At 35.3% G+C, this 16782-nt stretch overlaps 1 protein-coding gene across 1 annotated transcript in view; it reads left to right on the top strand.

The window, feature by feature from the left end:
- The window catches only part of TBK1 (TANK binding kinase 1), a 48261-nt gene that overhangs the window by 9744 nt on the left and 21735 nt on the right, over window positions 1-16782 (top strand). Inside the window, exons 4-9 of the mRNA XM_061416598.1 lie at window positions 825-954; window positions 2870-3051; window positions 7791-7951; window positions 10799-10909; window positions 13663-13842; window positions 16313-16509. Of these exons, the coding sequence (XP_061272582.1) occupies window positions 825-954; window positions 2870-3051; window positions 7791-7951; window positions 10799-10909; window positions 13663-13842; window positions 16313-16509 (961 nt within the window). The remainder of the gene's footprint in view (window positions 1-824; window positions 955-2869; window positions 3052-7790; window positions 7952-10798; window positions 10910-13662; window positions 13843-16312; window positions 16510-16782) is intronic.

Genomic DNA, 16782 nt, shown 5'->3' with positions numbered 1-16782 from the left:
AGAAAGAGTAAAAAATGATAATGACTGCTGTACTTAAGATTCATTCACATTTTCAAGTTTCTGAAATGGGCTTTATGTTATAATCAATGTGTATTTGTAAGTTGGTAATGCTTCTTTTTTTCCTCTATAAAGCTATTGTTAAATTGATGTTGTATCTTATAATCAATGGTACATTAAAATCATGGTTTAAAACAGATCAGCAGCTCAGATTCCTATGAGCTGACTAGAACTTTGCTCCAAGGGGACCACTCAATTATTCTGCTACCTATTTTTTTTAAGGCTAAAACTTGGGGAACTCTCTGGCAGCCCGGTGCTTAGGGCTCTGGGCTTCCACTGCCTGGGGCGCAGGTTGAGTTCCTGATCTGGAAACTAAGATCCCACATGCCACATTGTACTGCCCCCCAAAAAAGCTATAACTCCCTTCTTTGAAGTAAAAGTAGTGAAAGTGTTTGTCACAAGAAGAACTCAAGTGTTTTAAGAGATTCATGACAAAAGCTCATATCCTAAATGTACTATTATGTATTAGAAATTAAACAATTTTGAAAGATCCGTTATAACATTGTAGCAGTGATTTTCTAATTGGATTTAGCCAGCTTTTACTGTGGTTTGTCTTTAAAGACAAATCCAATTTTAATATTAATTTTGGAAAGTGTTAACTCTCATCTGTACAGTCAACAAATATTTAACAAACCCTAGGTAAAAAGCAGTTCAAAATACCTTCATTATTGTAGCAAATCCAACTTTTAAATGAAATCAGATGAGTATTGGCATATATTGAAAATTTATTTTTTTGATTTCCCCAGTCAGTGATTTTTTTTTTCCAGACAACAACAAGACATAAAGTACTTATTATGGAATTTTGTCCATGTGGGAGTTTATACACTGTTTTAGAAGAACCATCTAATGCCTATGGACTACCAGAGTCTGAGTTTCTAATTGTTTTGCGAGATGTGGGTATGTTTATTTGTTTATATGATTATATATGTGTGTAAATATAATTTAATGACATAAGAATTTTTAAAAATAAATTTCTTACATTCAAAGCTAAAGACCTTTATGGAGTGCTTTCTTAGATATGATATCAAAAGCACAAGTACAATAAGAAAAAAGTAGATAAATTTCATCAACATTAACTTTTGTGTGTCTAAAGGACAGAGTCAAGTAAAAAGACAGCTCATAGAATGAGAGAAAATATTTGCAAATCAGATGTCTGATAAGGAATTTTTATACCATCCAGTCAACAATAAAGAGACAACCCGATTTAAAAATCAGTAAAGGATTTGGTAGACATTTCTCCAAAGAAGATATGCAGGTGACCAACAAATATATAAAAAGATCATTAGGCATTAAGGAAATGCAAATCAAAACCGTAAAGAGATGCCACTGCATACCCACTAGGATGGCTAAAATCAAAAAGACAAAACAAGCGTTGGTAAGGATGTAGAGAAATTGAAACCCTCGTATACTATTGGTGGTATTGTAAAAAAAAGTGCAGGCACTTTACACAGTAGACTGACAGTTCTTCAAAAAGTTAAACAGTTACTATAGGACTTATCAATTCCATTCCTAGGTATTCATCTAAAAGAATTGAAAATATTTCCACACAAAAACTTGTGTACCAGTATTTATAATAATAGCAACAACAAAAAAAGGAAGCCCAGTATTCACCAACTGGTGAATAGATAAATGGGCTACATACAGTGGAGTGTTATTTGTTTGCAACAAGAATGAAGTAGTGGTACATGCTGTAACGTGGATGCACCTTGAAAAATTATGCTTAGTGAGAAACACCAGACACAAAAGGCAACAGTATTTGTATGATTTCATTTATGTGAAATGTTCAGAATAGGCAGATCCTTAGAAACAGAAAGCAGAGTAATGGTGGTCAAGGCTTTGAGAGGAGAGTGGAGTCAAGGAGTGACTGCTAATAGAGATGTGGGGGTTCTTTTTGCATAATGATAATGTTCTGAAATTGGTGTGATGGTTTGTATACTCTGTGGCTCTATACTAAAAACTGCTGAATTGTATACTTTAAAAAATGAGTTTTATGATATGTAAATTTTATCTCAATAAACCTGTTATTAAAAATAAAAAAGAATATGGCAGCCACAGGGAATAATATCTTCTTGGAAAGAAATGAATCAATATTTGAAGAATAGGAAAAGCCCAGTGTTATAAAGTATGAGGTTAGTGGGAATTCTTGAAATTGATACTGGAAGCAGTAGAGACTACTTAGGTTCCTAAGTATACTGGTAGTCCTGAGTTTCCATAATTGAATGTTGATATCTTGAAACTTATTTTTATATGTCATGCTTGGACATTAATCTGTCAGCTGTCAAACAAATGGTTCAGACTATCATTCTATGACACTGCATGTCAGTTAGCCCAAACAATTTCAGCAATTTCTATTAATGTTTTTTTTTTTTACTATATTATGTATTGAGTCTAGTTTACTATTTTATGGAATTTTTTTCCCCAAAGTAAAAATTTTAATTATGGTGAAATATTATTTTTCTTGGAAATTTGTATTCTTGGGTTTAGGTAGATGGCCCACAGGTATATAACAAAAAGTAATTCAGGAAGTCATAGGCTTAAGATCATTGTGTTCCATTTTCTTGACAGTATTTAAGAGAGACTGGACTCTTCCTTAGACCATATTGATCCCTGTTCTTCTAAAATTTCTCATTACTCAAGCATGAAATACAAAATCTAAGTATAATCTATTACTTCTTTGATTAAGATGACTTTGGACCAACTTATGTAAAAACTTACATTGAATGAATAAGAATATATTAATGTTCATTAGTGAATCTGATGCACACACACATACGTACTTATGATTTCCTTTGTTTTATATTTATTGTTGAAGTGGGTGGAATGAATCATCTCCGAGAGAATGGCATAGTTCACCGTGATATCAAGCCAGGAAATATCATGCGTGTGATAGGGGAAGACGGACAGTCTGTGTACAAACTCACAGATTTTGGTGCAGCTAGAGAATTAGAAGATGATGAGCAGTTTGTTTCTCTGTATGGCACAGAAGAATACTTGGTAAGTCATGCATCACTAATAATTTTATTTTAAGAAGCTGGATATATTATAAATATGGGTAGTTGGTCAACCAGATCACTGTATAAAATGTCTTAACTCATGGCAAAAACTAAATTTTCTATTCTAATGAATATGGTATGTAATGTGGAATTAGGTATTGGTTTCTAAGGGTGTTGCTTTCTGTTAAAAAAATTCTTGTAAGTTTTATAATACTCTTAAATAATTTTACTAATGTTATGCATCTATGTTAAAAGAAAGAACTATCTGTACACTCCAGAAGCATCTAGCTAGTAAAGGCTTCCTTATTTGGATCAGAGCAGTTAATATATTACAAGCTTGTTATAATACAGTTCCCTGTAGAGCAAACTTCATTATAATTCTGAAGAAGACTCTCTTCAGGGAGGCTGGTTACTGAAAGATGAAAAGAACCATTATTAGAAACACACACAAAAAAATGAAATGCCTCTAAAAGATCTAACTTGAAATACTAGAAAACTAGAAAAGCTCCGTGGTTGAAACAGTTTATATAGATGTGTTTGTGTGAAGTTAGTAAACATTTGAAACACTTAAGAAAGGCACTTAAAAATAAGTACATTTAACATGTAATCAGAAAGTTTATAATATATAGCTGTCACTAATTGGTTATGGTTGAGTTTTATTTTAAAAGTCTTAGATTCTGTGACTTTTTTCCAATTGGATTCTGTGATGGTAATTTTATAATTTGAATAAAGTCAAGGTGCCCCTATAACTTTATTCAGATTGTTCTAACTCTGGCATGCGTTAAAGTATCTTAACTTGTTCTATTAATATGTAACCACTAATTAATCTGCAGTTGTATTTTGATAATCTTTTATTAAGAGTACTTAAAAATGGGGACTTCTCTGACAGTCCAGTGGTTAAGACTTCACACTTAGAGTGCAGGGGCACGGGTTTAGTCCCTAGTCGGGGAATTAAGATCCTGCTGTGCAGTGCGGCCAAAAAAAAACAAACAAACCTAAAAATGGATTATATTCACCCAACAGCTATTTATGTACAAGCATTGTTGTGGGAATTGAGACTTCTGTAGTGTACCGGAAGTACATGATTTCTGCTCCTGTGGAACCTACAATCTAGTGAGGACAGTAGACAAGTAAATAAGATAAATTCAGATAATTAAGTGTTGGAAAGACAATAAGGTAGCAAAGCAGAAGAAAGATAGCTGGGGAAAGCTTCCTTTCAATCTTAAGTCAGCTGATACTTTAAAGATGAAAACAAGCAAGCCATGCAAAGATCTGGGGGGAAAGCAGCATTACAAGCAACTACAAAGGCCTAAAAACAGAAGTGACCTTGGATGTTTGGGAAACAGAAGGGATGACAGAATAGCTGGACCTAGTGAAAAGGCAGGTGATAAGAATTGGAGAAGTAAGCAGAAGCCAACCAGAGCACAGACTGGTGGTTTCTACCCTGTATGGTCACCCCCTGTTAATAATAAATGTTTTACAATATTCTTTTCAGTATCTTGAAATGAAATTCTTAGATAATATAATCAACCAGCATACCTAATTAAAGGAAGAGCATAGTATCTTAATATAAAGGAAAATATGATAAAATCATAGCTATTTAATATGTAAAAGTTTACTATCAATTTCAGTAGCAAACAACTGAACTCATTAGATGCCTGTACCTGTGTATGATGTTACCCCCAGTGCACATGCAGTGATAACCTGTGTATTGAATTGGTGAGTCATATTATCATAAGTCTTGTTACTGACATCATTTTCCAAAGCACTGAAGAATTCCTGATAAAGTTTCTAACTTAACAAAGTAGATTTATGTATATTGCATTCCTATAGCTACAAAAATACTGTTTACTTTATAGTCAAAAATACACTGTTTACATATAAAATGAAGTGAGATCTTTATAAACAGATTTCTTAGCTGCACAAATATCTAGCAGGATATTCAAAAGTCATGCAGGAAGTCAGCATGTTCAACAGGATGTCTCTCATCTCTGGTCTCTGCCCACTAAATTCCAGTAGCCCTTCCCAATGACTGTGGTGATCGAAAGAAACAACGGCAGTACCATACTAGCCTTTGTGAGGGTGATCCCTATTACCGACTGTCAGTCTTTCACATAGTCTGTGAAGGCCACAATTTAGCCTCTGCCACTAACAGACTTGTAAAATGGAAAGAACACAACATTAAATAAACTAACTTCCAAGTCCATGCTGATCTCTTGGCTGAAATTTTACTGTAGTCTATTTTCCTATTTCAGGTTATTCCCAACTCTTTTTTCTAATAGATTACACCAGCAGTTATGATATAAGACACACACAGCCTGAAACTCAGCAGTCTAGAAATATTTGTTTTTAAATGAAAATTTTTCTCATTTTGGAATTCCCGGACCAGATGTTGAATCTTCTCCTTTTTATGTGTTAAAGACCAAAGGGAGCACCAGCATTTTTTCTTCTACTGTTTTTAATATGATGGCTTTCTTAATATGAATTACCCAAAAAGTTCATTCAGGTTTTTCCATAAGATAGTGCAGGAAAACTCAAATGAACTTTTTGGCCAAACCGATTTAACCTGAGAACCTAGAGTAGGTTTGTCCTTATGCTCCTGTCCCAGATGCAGGGGCCCGGGCACACTAATGCTAATCCCTGTGCAAATACAAGTAGCACGTTCAGAAGAGAGCCTGTGGACCCAGATATGTCAGACCAGCATGCATCAGGCCATTCCAGCTAATCATTCTCAGCCTAGGGAAGGCTTCCAGCTGTACTATTTAGGAACTATATTAGTGCACCTTTTGAGGAGGTCCCGCTTTGTCTCCTAGAATCGCTGTATCTGCTCTTCCCAGGTTGGCAGCCTCATGTTCTTTGAAGATCAGGCATGTCCAGGTACCCTTGGCCTCTTCATAGCACCATTGATAAAGTAAGAACCTTCTGCTAGGACAGAGGTCTGGCTCGTGCTTCTTTAGACAATAATGCCTTATGTACCAGGCCACAGAATCAGCAAAACCACTCAGACCCTGTGTATCTGGTAGCCATGTTCGGACATACGTCTTAAGCCCCTCATGCTTGTCACCTCTTCTAATTTCTCATTAAAATGTATTTCCCAAAAAAGTCCCATCCATCCCCCCCAAAATAATCCAGAGCTTGTGACCCTTCGAGAGATGAATTCATAAACTGCATCATTTACAGTAGAGACACCCTCCCAGCAGTGTTATCCCAGTCCCTTGGGCCACTGCCGTATACCACAGTGTCATAAGGCATTGTTTTAGTTTGGGATCATTTGGGAGATCACTCTGCTCTGGTCCAGAGTACACTCTTATAGGTTTATCTACCAAAAATCTTGATTTACAGCATGTAATTTACATAAAGACAGTGTCACGGAAGCTAAGCATGTATGACCTCTGGCTGTCTTTTGCAGAGCTTAATGTCCATAAGAATCTCTGTCTGGATCTGTAAGCTCCTAAGCCACGCCCTATAAATTCCATCTGTTCTTCACAACTGTATCATAGTGTCTTCTGTGCTTAAGGACCATGTGGTGAACATCAGACCAGCTACTTATCTGAGTTGCTATATCCTCCAACATACCCAATCAGGCTAGTCCTCTGAATTCATTCTAGAAATTTAGTTTTCATCTTAGAGCCCTTATGACTTGCTCACATGGATTGCATGTGAGGTACGAGGGAAAGGAATTGAGGCTGTCTGATATGTTTTAGGTATGAGCAACTGGGTAGATGATGATACCATTTACTTAAAGGGTAAATATTAGAAGGAAGCAGGTTTGAGTCAGAAGACCAGGAGTCTGTTTTTGATACCTTAAGTTTAAGTTACCTTTTAGACATTTGAGAAACTGTAGGATATATGAATCCAGAACTCAGGACAAGAAATGGTTTGGAACGTTAAAGGATATAGGTAACATTTAATGCCACAGGCTGGAATGGAAGATGAAGAAGTAAGGCAATTGTCAGTGTGGACAGTGTTTTGAGTTTTCCTATGGAGGGAAGCAGAAAATTTAATGATAGCTCGAAGAGGTTGTAAGGTCAATTTGGAGTTTTTTTTAATGGGAGATAGGAAAGCATGTGTGTAAGCTGAAAGAAATGAGCCAATAGAAAGGGGGGAAATGATGCATAAAATAAAAGGGGTAGTTTTAGGAATTGATTTCTAGATTTGATGAGATGATATGATGGGCCCCACAGCACAGAAGTGGCGCTAGTGGTAGAGAACCCGCCTGCCAGTGCAAGAGACATAAGAGATGCGGGTTTAATCCCTGGATCGGGAAGATCCCCTGGAGAAGGAAATGGCAACCCACTCCAGTATTCTTGACTGGATAATCCCATGCACAGAGGGACCTGGCAAGCTACAGTCCATGGGAGTGCAGAGAGTCAGACACGACTGAAGCAACTTGGTACAGCACAGGTGGAAAAGTTAAGCCTTTGATAAGAGCAGTTCCATTGTAACTGGTTCTGAACACAGATTCAGGTAGGTTGGCTTTTGGTAAAGGATATAAAGGAGAGTTGATCTCTGATTGCTTCCATTTTCTCACTGTAGTATGAAGTGAGGTCATCAAAATTGAGGGTCTAAGGAGGTGGTATTGGAGGTTTGAGGAGAGAGAGGAAGATGTGAAATAGTCTTTTCAGATTGGGAAAGTAAAATTATTAGTAAAGTAGAATTTCCAGACATTATTGAATACCTATTTTTGTGTAATGTATTTCATAGAACACAAGTTAGCAGCTTTTTCTTTTCTTTTTAAAGCATCCTGATATGTATGAGAGAGCAGTGCTAAGAAAAGATCATCAGAAGAAATACGGAGCAACTGTGGATCTTTGGAGCATTGGGGTAACATTTTACCATGCAGCTACTGGATCACTGCCATTTAGACCATTTGAAGGGCCACGTAGGAATAAGGAAGTGATGTAAGTGATTTCTCCATTTAAAATTAGAAATGATTTTTAAAATGTATATGTCTTACTGTATTTCATCATGTTAGAGAGGTACACTACTGAATATTGATCTAGCCATCATTTCCGATATTTTAAACTATTTGATTTTTTAGTAAGAGTACAACCTTATAAAAATGTATAGAGATACTATTTCATACTGTGTTTAACTATCTTATGTACAAAGTATAAATGGCATCCATATTTGGTCCATCCAGTCCATATTAAAAATACTGTGCCTTCTGAAATTTATTTCAGCACTATTTAGTCCTTTTTGTATGCTTATTAGTTTTTTCCTCCATATAACTAAAAAAATTAAAAAATACTTGCATGAAGTAATAGAACCACTAATAGAATTAGTGGGTCAAAAAGAAATACGAACTGACCTGATTTCTTTAACTATTTCAAAAATAACATTTAATGTAATATTATTTTTCTAGTGTTGCTGTTTCAGTCTAAAACATTTTGCTGAATGCATTTTACTAGTACATTATACATTTATGCAACTGCCATAGTTACTAGGAAATTATTACTATATATGAAGTCACTGTTATAAACCAAATAATGGAAGAAAAGAGGGGTGGATTGTTAGATGTGAAATTTATGATAAAACTCATTTGTACATTGGCCGCACATCTTTCTGTTTTGAAAGAAATTAGTGGTTGATCTTGCCTCATGAGAAATAGCCAACCTCTGTACACATAAAACTATAAGGTGAGGTTATGAATGTTGTTCGGTTCAGTGAAGTATAACTCACTTGACAGCCTTAATGTGTTCAACTGTTCTTTTAGATTTTGACGTTTCTCTCAGATCTTTATATATTTAACACTGCCTTTTATAAGTGGAGCTTTCCTGGTGGCTCAGGTGGTAAAGAATCTGCCTGCAATACAGGAGACCCAGGTTTGATCCCTGGGTAGGGAAAATTCCCTGGAGGAGGAAATGGCCACCCACTCCAATATTCTTGCCTGAAAAATTCCATGGACAGGGGAACCTGCTGGGCTACAGTCCATGGGGTCACAAAGAGTCGGACATGACCAACTAACACTTTATAAGTAATAATCACAAGTGTAAACGTAAAATCTTTGGTCTTATCTCAGAAAATTAGGAGAAGCATATTTTTTCTTTTGTTTGTTTGAGGAGGTAAAACTAGTTTAGCTGATACCATGACTTTTGCTAAAACCTGAATGTTTTCCGTCAAGGAAAGCATACATATTTGTGGGAAGAAGTTATCCATTAGTGTACTGATTTTGGTATAGCATCATCACAGCAGAGTCCTTTTTATAAAATCTCTTCATTAATGAAGGCTTAGAGTCAGTTTCTGTCTTTCTTCATTAAACATAAAGTGTGCCAAACAGTTAATCATGCTTTGCTGTCATAGGTGTTTTAAAGCAGTATCAGCATGTATTGCTGCACTAAGAATGGGTTAAATAAAAGTGTAATGCTCTTTAATAAAGGAAACATGACTTATAAACAACTGGGAATACCTGGTACATTCTAATATCATTGGAAGAATTTTTTTCTTTAATTGCACAGAAACTAAACTTTTTATGAACATTGATGCTAATGAATGTTCAGAAGCGCTTTAAGAAATAATAAGGATTGTTTTGCTTGACTATTGAGTGATGAATTCCTCTCACATTATAGGAGTGTTGATCCCTCAGAATCTTATTTACATGTTAATAAATATATTTAGATATGTATCTTAACAAAATAAGTTTTTCAAGAGTTTATAAGCATTACCTTAATTAAGAATTCTGCCATTCATTCTGTTCACATCTCTTCTTGCATTATTCTCACATATCTCTACTTAACTTCTCCACAATCTGATCCTTCTCACGTGAATGCAACTTATTTTTCACATTAATTTCCTTCTTTGAAAAATCTCTTAGTGCAGAAATCCTGGCTGTCTCTACTGAAGAAACAGCAAGCAGCTCAGATCAGTTGTTCTGGTTTCTTCTACTTTTTAAAGAGTATGTTAATCTGCTCAGAGCACATTTATGTAGACATAAAACAAATCAAAAATTATGTCAGAAATACTGTCTATAAACTTACATAAGATTCTGATGTGTTATGATTTACATTTTCATCTTGAAGGCATGAACCTCTTATTTCTCTCCTAATTTCAGATTTTGTTTTAGAAAGGGCTGACACCTGTAAGGCTGCTTTCATTGCCCCACCTCCATCATTATTAGTATTCTTTCACTTCTTCATTCATCCCTTTCTTGACTTCATCTTTATTTTTATCACCATCATCAAGAAACAGATTAAGTTTGGCTTTTAATTTTGGTACACACATCTAATCCTGTAATGTGTATATATTTTCTCAATATGCAGAAACTTTCTGATACTGTGCTATGTATAGTTTTATCTTTTTTTTTTTTTTAAAGGAAGCTATTGTTCATTCTGTAGTAATTTCATGGTCCAGTTGACTGTGCCTTTGGATAATATGAGTAAGAGGGATTAGATGCTTTTTTCCTGGTCTAGAGACATTCTGTAACATAACTTTTTTTGTGTTTGCTCAATTTTTTCAGATGGAAAAATGAATATTTTTGTTGTGAACATCAAGATGCTGTTATATGGCACTCTGAGAACCCAAATGAAAATTAATTATGGCATATGTAAAATAATCATACAGCCACTATTCTACTTCAGTCAGTCAGATTCAAAGTGTTTTGATTGTTTTACGGATCCTGTGAACATCAGTCGCAAAGTTTTGTCTAGTAGATAATTGTAGGTGCAACTGAGGAAATATTTTTGCAGAGCCCTTTGATAGGCTATGCAGTAACAAACTGCTTATTTTAATCTGCTTTTATTCCTCCCAAGGTATAAAATAATTACTGGAAAGCCTTCTGGTGCAATATCTGGAGTACAGAAAGCAGAAAATGGACCAATTGACTGGAGTGGAGACATGCCTGTTTCTTGTAGTCTTTCTCGGTAAGTACAGTGTTATGTACCCTGTTCTCTTTGGTGTTGGGATCTTTGTTGATTAAAGTCACCAATACTTAAGTGTAGTTTTGTTCTTAATTTTTCAGTAGACGTTATTAAAGCATGCGTTGATTTGTAATTTTCATCTTTGTGGAAATGTAAAGATTGATTTGAGTCTATGTAAATAATACTGCCAGATCTCTTTTAAGACATAGAGCATACATACATTTTTCAGATTGCTAATCACTGGTCTTAGAATTGTGTCCAGTGTGGGGTTCCAGCTTAGGACTTCGGTGTCTCTTGTGCTGACCTTCATTATGACCGAGCACAAATACTGGTACAGATAGGAATAACTAGAGTTCTAAGAAACAAACATTGAAGAAGTCTAATATTACCCTCATTTTCAAAAAGTAAACCTATTATTCAAAAGGTGAGAAATAACAGTTTTCTACTGCTTTTTCCAGCATTTCAAAAGTTCATATGGGTCTTAATATAGCAGCCAGAACTCAAATTATACATGAATCCTGTTATCACAGAGAGAGATTTAAGGTAAAGGAAATTAAAAGTAGAGAGTAAATCTTTTTTTCTGTTGTATATCTTTTTTTATTGATGTATATTTGATTTACAAAGTTGTGCTAATTTGAGAGTAAATTATTTTAGATTTTACTCTGAAATAAAACCAAGGCAATCATCAGTATTTAGAATTTGTAATTACTGAATTACTTTCCATTTTTCTTGAGTGTGGGGATTGTATAATCCACAAGTGAACATATAGGTTATGTTTTATTGGTTTAACGCCTTTTAGAATCTGTGGGTGCTTTTTGTATTACTTTCAACATATAAGTAAATATGTTTATTCAAAATATTTAGACTGTACATATATACTATATATACCACAAGTTAATGAAATATGTTCTGTCATTTTATGTATTGATATCTGTGAAAACTCATTTAAACCAGTAGTTCCAGTGCGGAAATCATTTTTGAAAACCACTGGCCTGACAGTTTCATTTTTGTGTGTTAAAAGTCTCCAAAACTAAATTGTGTCATGCAACTAGAATTACCAAGAGAAAGTCACTTTATTGGAGAGCAGAAATTCAATGTTATAGTAGTGATCTGTGTTAAATTTTGATTTAGAAAAGTACCCATTTGGAAAATCTCAGGCAAAACTGATAAAATTTAAAGGGGTCAGGAAATGAGCACTCGCTGTTTAATGTTTAACTATATTGCTGACATTCACACAGTGTTTTGTCAGTCTGAAATATAGATTGCATATTTCAGGAGGGTAGCAGGCCTTATCTGTCTAATTATTCTTCAGTATACTAAGTTATAAATTTTTTTATAAAAATTGCTTAGGTATCAAAGTATGTTATATGATTTTTTTAAATACTAAAGACTTTGAGTACTAACAATCAATAATGAAAACAACTACCAAAAATGTAAGAACTACAGAAAAAAGATAACCATCTTCTTTCTCATATGTATTAGTCAAGACTAGATAGCCAATGAGACAAATCTAACTCAGCTTGAGTGAAAACAGATATAAGTGAAAAATAGATTGACGTTGTAATTCAAAGTTCATGTGTGTATGTAACTCAGAGCTCCACTGAATCCTCAGATTCAGATTATCATCAAGACTTGGTGGGCTTTCCCGGTGGCTCAGCAATAAAGAATCCACCTGCAATGCAGGAGATGCGGCAAAAGACCTGGGTTTGAGCCCTGGGCCAGAAAGATTCTTCAGAGAAGGAAATGGCAACCCACTTGAGTATTCTTGCCTGGAAAATTCCATGGACAGAGTCTGGTGGGCTACAGTCTGTGGAGTTGCAAAGAGTCGGACACGACTGAGCACGCACATGCTGCGTACACATACCGTAAAAACTGTTAACAGACAATTATTTCATTGTCATGTAGTCAAGAATATATTTTTAAGATGACTTGAAATTCCATGAGTGAGTCTATTTAAACATATTTTAAAATTCAGGTAGTGCATGAGAAAGAATTAAGTTCTTTCCATTCATTTTTTATTTTTTAATATTTAAGTTTATTAGTTAAAGATTGGAGGCTTCCCTAGTAGCTCAGACGGTAAAGCGTCCACCTGCAATGCAGGAGACCCCAGATTCAGTCCCTGGGTCAGGAAGATCCTCTGGAGAAGGAAATGGCAATCCACTCCAGTATTCTTACCTGGAGAATTCTATGGACAGAGGAGCCTGGCAGGCTACAATCCATGGGGTCACAGAGTCGGACAAGACTGAGCGACTAACACAGTCAAAGATTATTCTTAGTTTAATTGGCATTAATTGACTGCTAAATGATTATAGTGATTTTCCTTCTTGAAGAAGTATGCTACAAAAGGCCTATGAATTCAGCATAAAAAATTAGGTGTTGGAGTGACATGTTAAAAGGACATTAATGACCCTGAAGTTAAACCATTATCCTCATGACCACAGGGTTCCAGTCAACTGATCTCACCTGGATAGCCATGTATATACAATGTTAGGATGTTTGGAAAAGTGAGGAAACTAGGGAAGGAGAGAATCAAAGAAAATAACATGTAAAAGCCAACATAAAAATACCATAACCCCTGGTTCATTGACAAGTGATATTAAATCAAGGTTACCTGGCTTTCCAAAAAGTTGGTAGATTTTTTTCAATTTTAAATTAATCTTATCTGATAATAGTAATAACAGTTCCTTTGATTTGTTGGTAAATATTATGATTTTGTACTTAGATTCTTCATGTAATTCTTTTCAATACTATTTTAGGGGTCTTCAAGTTCTGCTTACTCCTGTTCTTGCAAACATCCTTGAGGCAGATCAAGAAAAGTGTTGGGGTTTTGACCAGTTTTTTGCAGAAACTAGTGATATACTTCACCGGATGATAGTTCATGTCTTTTCACTACAACAAATGACAGCTCATAAAGTTTATATTCATGGCTATAATACGTAAGTACCTCTTTATATTTTTTCCTATATCATGATGTTATATAATAGTTACGTATCTTCACAAATCAGGTGAAGAAAAGATGTACCCATTTCTGGGTAGAAAGTGTTAGAAAATGTTTTGGTGCTTAGTAAATTACTTTTCACTTATCTTTAAAGTAAAAAGATTAATTTTCTAAAATTTACAAGTAAGCTAACTTGTTCTTAAACTACAAATTTTACAAGACTATTTTCCTTTATGTGCCTTCTTTCAATTACTTAACCACATAACTACAATTAGCATTTACTAATAAATGAGCCAGGTTTTATTAAGAGTATTGTCCTGTCACTTAAAAATATTAAAGCATAAGTCTTAAAGATAGTTCATGTAATTATCTGCATATGTGGCCTAAAGCCCTTGAGTGCTGGGGAAAGACCCATTCCTTTTATCTTAAAAAAACAGATTATACCTACGTGATAAAAATCTACCCATGTGATAAAACTACATATAACTAAATCCCACACACCTTTACATGTAGAACTTGGGAAATCTGAATAAGATAGGTGGATTATGTCAGTATCAAGGTCCTGATTATAATAGTGTACTATACTTATGCAAGATGTTACCACTGGGGGTAAACTGAGTGAAGAGTATTTAGTGTCTCTCTATACAATTTCTTTCAATTGCACATGAACCTACAGTGATCTCAAAATGCTTTTTTTAAATGAAAGTGGAAAGCATTACAAACCCATTCTATATGCCTTAGTTTCTATTTTAACAAGACTCAGGTAGCAGTTTTGATGCCTCATGAAATTAAAAAAGAGACTTTCACTGGTTATTTATTAAGGAATAAAATCAATTAGATGGAATAAAACTTTAGACATTTTGTCTAATATCTGTATCCAATAAGGGGCTTCCCTGGTGGTTCAGATGGTAAAGAATCTGCCTGCAGTGCAGGAGACCCAGGTTTGATCCCTGGTCAGGAAGGTCCCCTTGAGAAGGCAGTGGCTACCCACTCTAGTATTCTTGCCTGGAGAATTTCATAGACAGAGGAGCCTGGTGGGCTTTAGTCTCTGGGGTTGCAGAGTCAGACACGACTAAGTGACTAACACTAACTAACATTACAATATTATAAACATTGAAAATAATGTAAATAGAATGAATAAAATAATATCAATATAACATTAGGTTCAGTTCAGTTCAATTGCTCAGTCATGTCCGACTCTTTGCAACCCCATGAATTGCAGCACGCCAGGCCTCCCTGTCCATCACCAACTCCCAGAGTTTACCCAACTTCATGTCCATTGAGTTGGTGATGCCATCCAGCCATCTCATCCTCTATCATCCTCTTCTCCTCCTGCCTTCAATCTTTTGCAGCATCAGGGTCTTTTCAAATGAGTCAGCTCTTCGCATCAGGTGGCCAGAGTATTGGAGTTTCAGCTTCAGCATCAGTCCTTCCAATGAACACCTAGGACTGATCTTCTTAGGATGGACTGGTTGGATCTCCTTGCAGTCCAAGGGACTCTCAAGAGTCTTCTCCAACACCACAGTTCAGAAGCATCAGTTCTTTGGCACTCAGCTTTCTTTATAGTCCAACTCTCACATCCATACATGACTACTGGAAAAACCATAGCCTTGACCAGATAGACTTTTGTTGGCAAAGTAATGTCTCTGCTTTTTAATATGCTGTCTAAAATATATTAATCATCATCTATATTTTGGTGCTTAATAGCCTGAATAGAAATGTAACATAGTTAGGTGTTGGCCACTATTTCATTGTAAGAGTATATGTGTACATAGAAAGCCCACCTGAGCCCGAGCCAAAAATCACAGCAGAGGCTTTTTGGCAGAGAAAAATCACAACAGTGCTGCTGGAATGTTGGTTTATTTCTTTTTTTCATGGATCTTTTTAGGGAGAATCTACCTTTTCCCCAAAAACATCATTTTGAAAATACCTGATTTTATTAGCTTATTTAACACATATTATATACTCATGTTGTAAGTGATGTTCTCAACTCCTTATATATTTGTCATGTAGTCCTCACAACAGTTCTGTGAGGTGAGGACTGTTACTCCCATTCTGTGGATAAAGAAACAGAGCACAGAAAAGTTAAGTAGTTTAAGGTAGTAAGTAAGTGGTAAGCAAGCAAACTGAAATTTGAACCCAGCTGTTCTGACTCCAGTCAGTAACCTCAAACTGTCTTCTGTATTGGCTCCCATTTATGAAATACTAAGACTCCTGTGAATTGCACATATCCAATATAGGTGTCCAGACATAAAAATGTCTTGGAATTGACTGCCATACCGACAGACCATGTAATTTTCAGTTTAGTAGCCTTTATAGTGTCCACATCAACAAAGCAGCATTTCTGTGGACTGGTCACGATCTAAAGTTTTACTGAGAAATGGATGTCGTGGCACTGGTTTTAAAAAAAAGATTTTACCTCTCATTTTATCCCAATTATGTTGTCCTTTTCGATTTTTCTCACACAGTGCTACTGTATTTCATGAACTAGTATATAAACAAACCAAAATTATTTCTTCAAATCAAGAGCTTATATATGAAGGACGACGTTTAGTTCTAGAACCTGGAAGACTGGCACAGCATTTCCCTAAAACTTCTGAGGAAAACCCTATCTTTGTAGTAAGCCGGGAACCTCTGAGTACCATAGGATTGATATATGAAAAAAGTAAGTTGGGATTTTTCTTGTTGTTCTTACTAGCCATTAAAAAACAACAACGAACTGGGAATTCCCTGGTGGTCCAGTGGTTACAGCTCCACACTTTCACTGCTGAGGGCCTGGGTTCTGTCTCTGGTTGGGGAAATAAGATCCCACAAGACACACAGCGCAGCCCAAGGGAAAAAAAACTATAAAAATGATTGTCATCTTCATAAAGTTGATTAATGATGACATTAATGTGGAACTTTTATAAATATTAAAATTTGTAAGTTAATCAAATGA

This window comes from Bos javanicus, chromosome 5 (assembly GCF_032452875.1).
Source record: "Bos javanicus breed banteng chromosome 5, ARS-OSU_banteng_1.0, whole genome shotgun sequence".
NCBI lineage: Eukaryota > Metazoa > Chordata > Mammalia > Artiodactyla > Bovidae > Bos > Bos javanicus.
This window is presented reverse-complemented; position numbering and strand designations above follow the sequence as displayed.